The sequence below is a fragment of the Malurus melanocephalus genome, unplaced genomic scaffold (assembly GCF_030028575.1).
Source record: "Malurus melanocephalus ecotype Western Australia unplaced genomic scaffold, MMel_1.1 scaffold_3576, whole genome shotgun sequence".
NCBI lineage: Eukaryota > Metazoa > Chordata > Aves > Passeriformes > Maluridae > Malurus > Malurus melanocephalus.
The window spans coordinates 4,569-5,540 of record NW_026626808.1 but is presented as its reverse complement, the minus strand read 5'-3'; the positions used below and the strand labels follow the sequence as shown (position 1 = coordinate 5,540).

The 972-nt window shown below is 60.9% G+C and overlaps 1 protein-coding gene across 1 annotated transcript; it reads right to left on the bottom strand.

Annotated features, from left to right (window-relative positions):
* Positions 1 to 6: 6 nt before the first annotated feature.
* Positions 7 to 471, bottom strand: LOC130588165 (hemoglobin subunit rho-like; the record flags this gene model as incomplete). The annotated part of the gene is made up of 2 exons (XM_057389122.1): positions 266 to 471; positions 7 to 177 (listed from the first exon to the last, which is right to left on the bottom strand). Coding segments are annotated over exons 1-2 (377 nt in total), but the record flags the coding sequence as incomplete, so codon positions are not given.
* Positions 472 to 972: the final 501 nt, after the last annotated feature.

The window sequence follows — 972 nt, the reverse complement described above, 5'->3', positions numbered from 1 at the left end:
GACAGCTTGGAGTAGGTCACCTTGAGGTTGTCCAGGTTCTTGATGGCTTCTCCGAAGGAGGTSAGCACCTTCTTGCCATGGGCACGGACCTTAGGATTGCCAATGATGGCCGTGGGGCTGGACAGGTTCCCAAAGTTGTCAAAGAACCTCTGGGTCCAGGGGTAGACRATCAGCAGCCTGGGCAGAGACAYGACACACACAGACACGTCAGCGCTGCGGTGGCTGCAGTGCTTTCCCTGTGCGCTGCAGCCGGAGCTGGACCCACCTGGCCAGKGCCTCGGCGCCGCATTCCTCCACGTTGACCTTGGCCCAGACGCTGGCGATGAGCTGCTTCTCCTCGGCTGACCAGTGCACCATGGTGGCGGCTTTGCTGGGCTCTGGGAGGACACCGACCCTGTAGCTGAGCCCAGAGCCCGCCGGGGCTTTTATCCCCTGAGTGCAGCCCCTCCCCGGCACGGCCAGCGGGGCCATTGGCCGGACAGGCGGGGGTCCCCAGCGGGGGTCAGGCTGCCCACCCAGTGGTCACCCTGCACTGAGGTGTGGTCCTCGAGGAAAGGCCTGTGAGTCCCTTAACAGGCCAGCTCAGGGCTCAGGCCAGCTCTTATCTCCCTGTCCTTCACCCCTGGCTGCCTGTTCACCACCAGGCATGGATATTCCACCCATCCCTGMAGCAGGCACAGACCCCTCAGGGAGTGCTTTGGAATCGTGGAATTGCCTGGATTGGAAAGGGCTTTGAGGCTMATCCTGCTCCATGCCCTGCCATGGACAGAGCACCTTCCTCCAAATGAGGAGTGTCCAACATGGCCTTGGACACTGCCAGGGGTGGTGTTAGTGAAGCAGAGGTCACATCCTCAGCTCCAGGTTTCCAGGAATTCCTGTATGGGATGCCAGGGCAGGCTGCAGCTGTGAACAGGCTCCTCTGCTCTTTCCATGTGTGCCCAGTGTTAGCCCTTCATTGGTCTCTCCCAATTT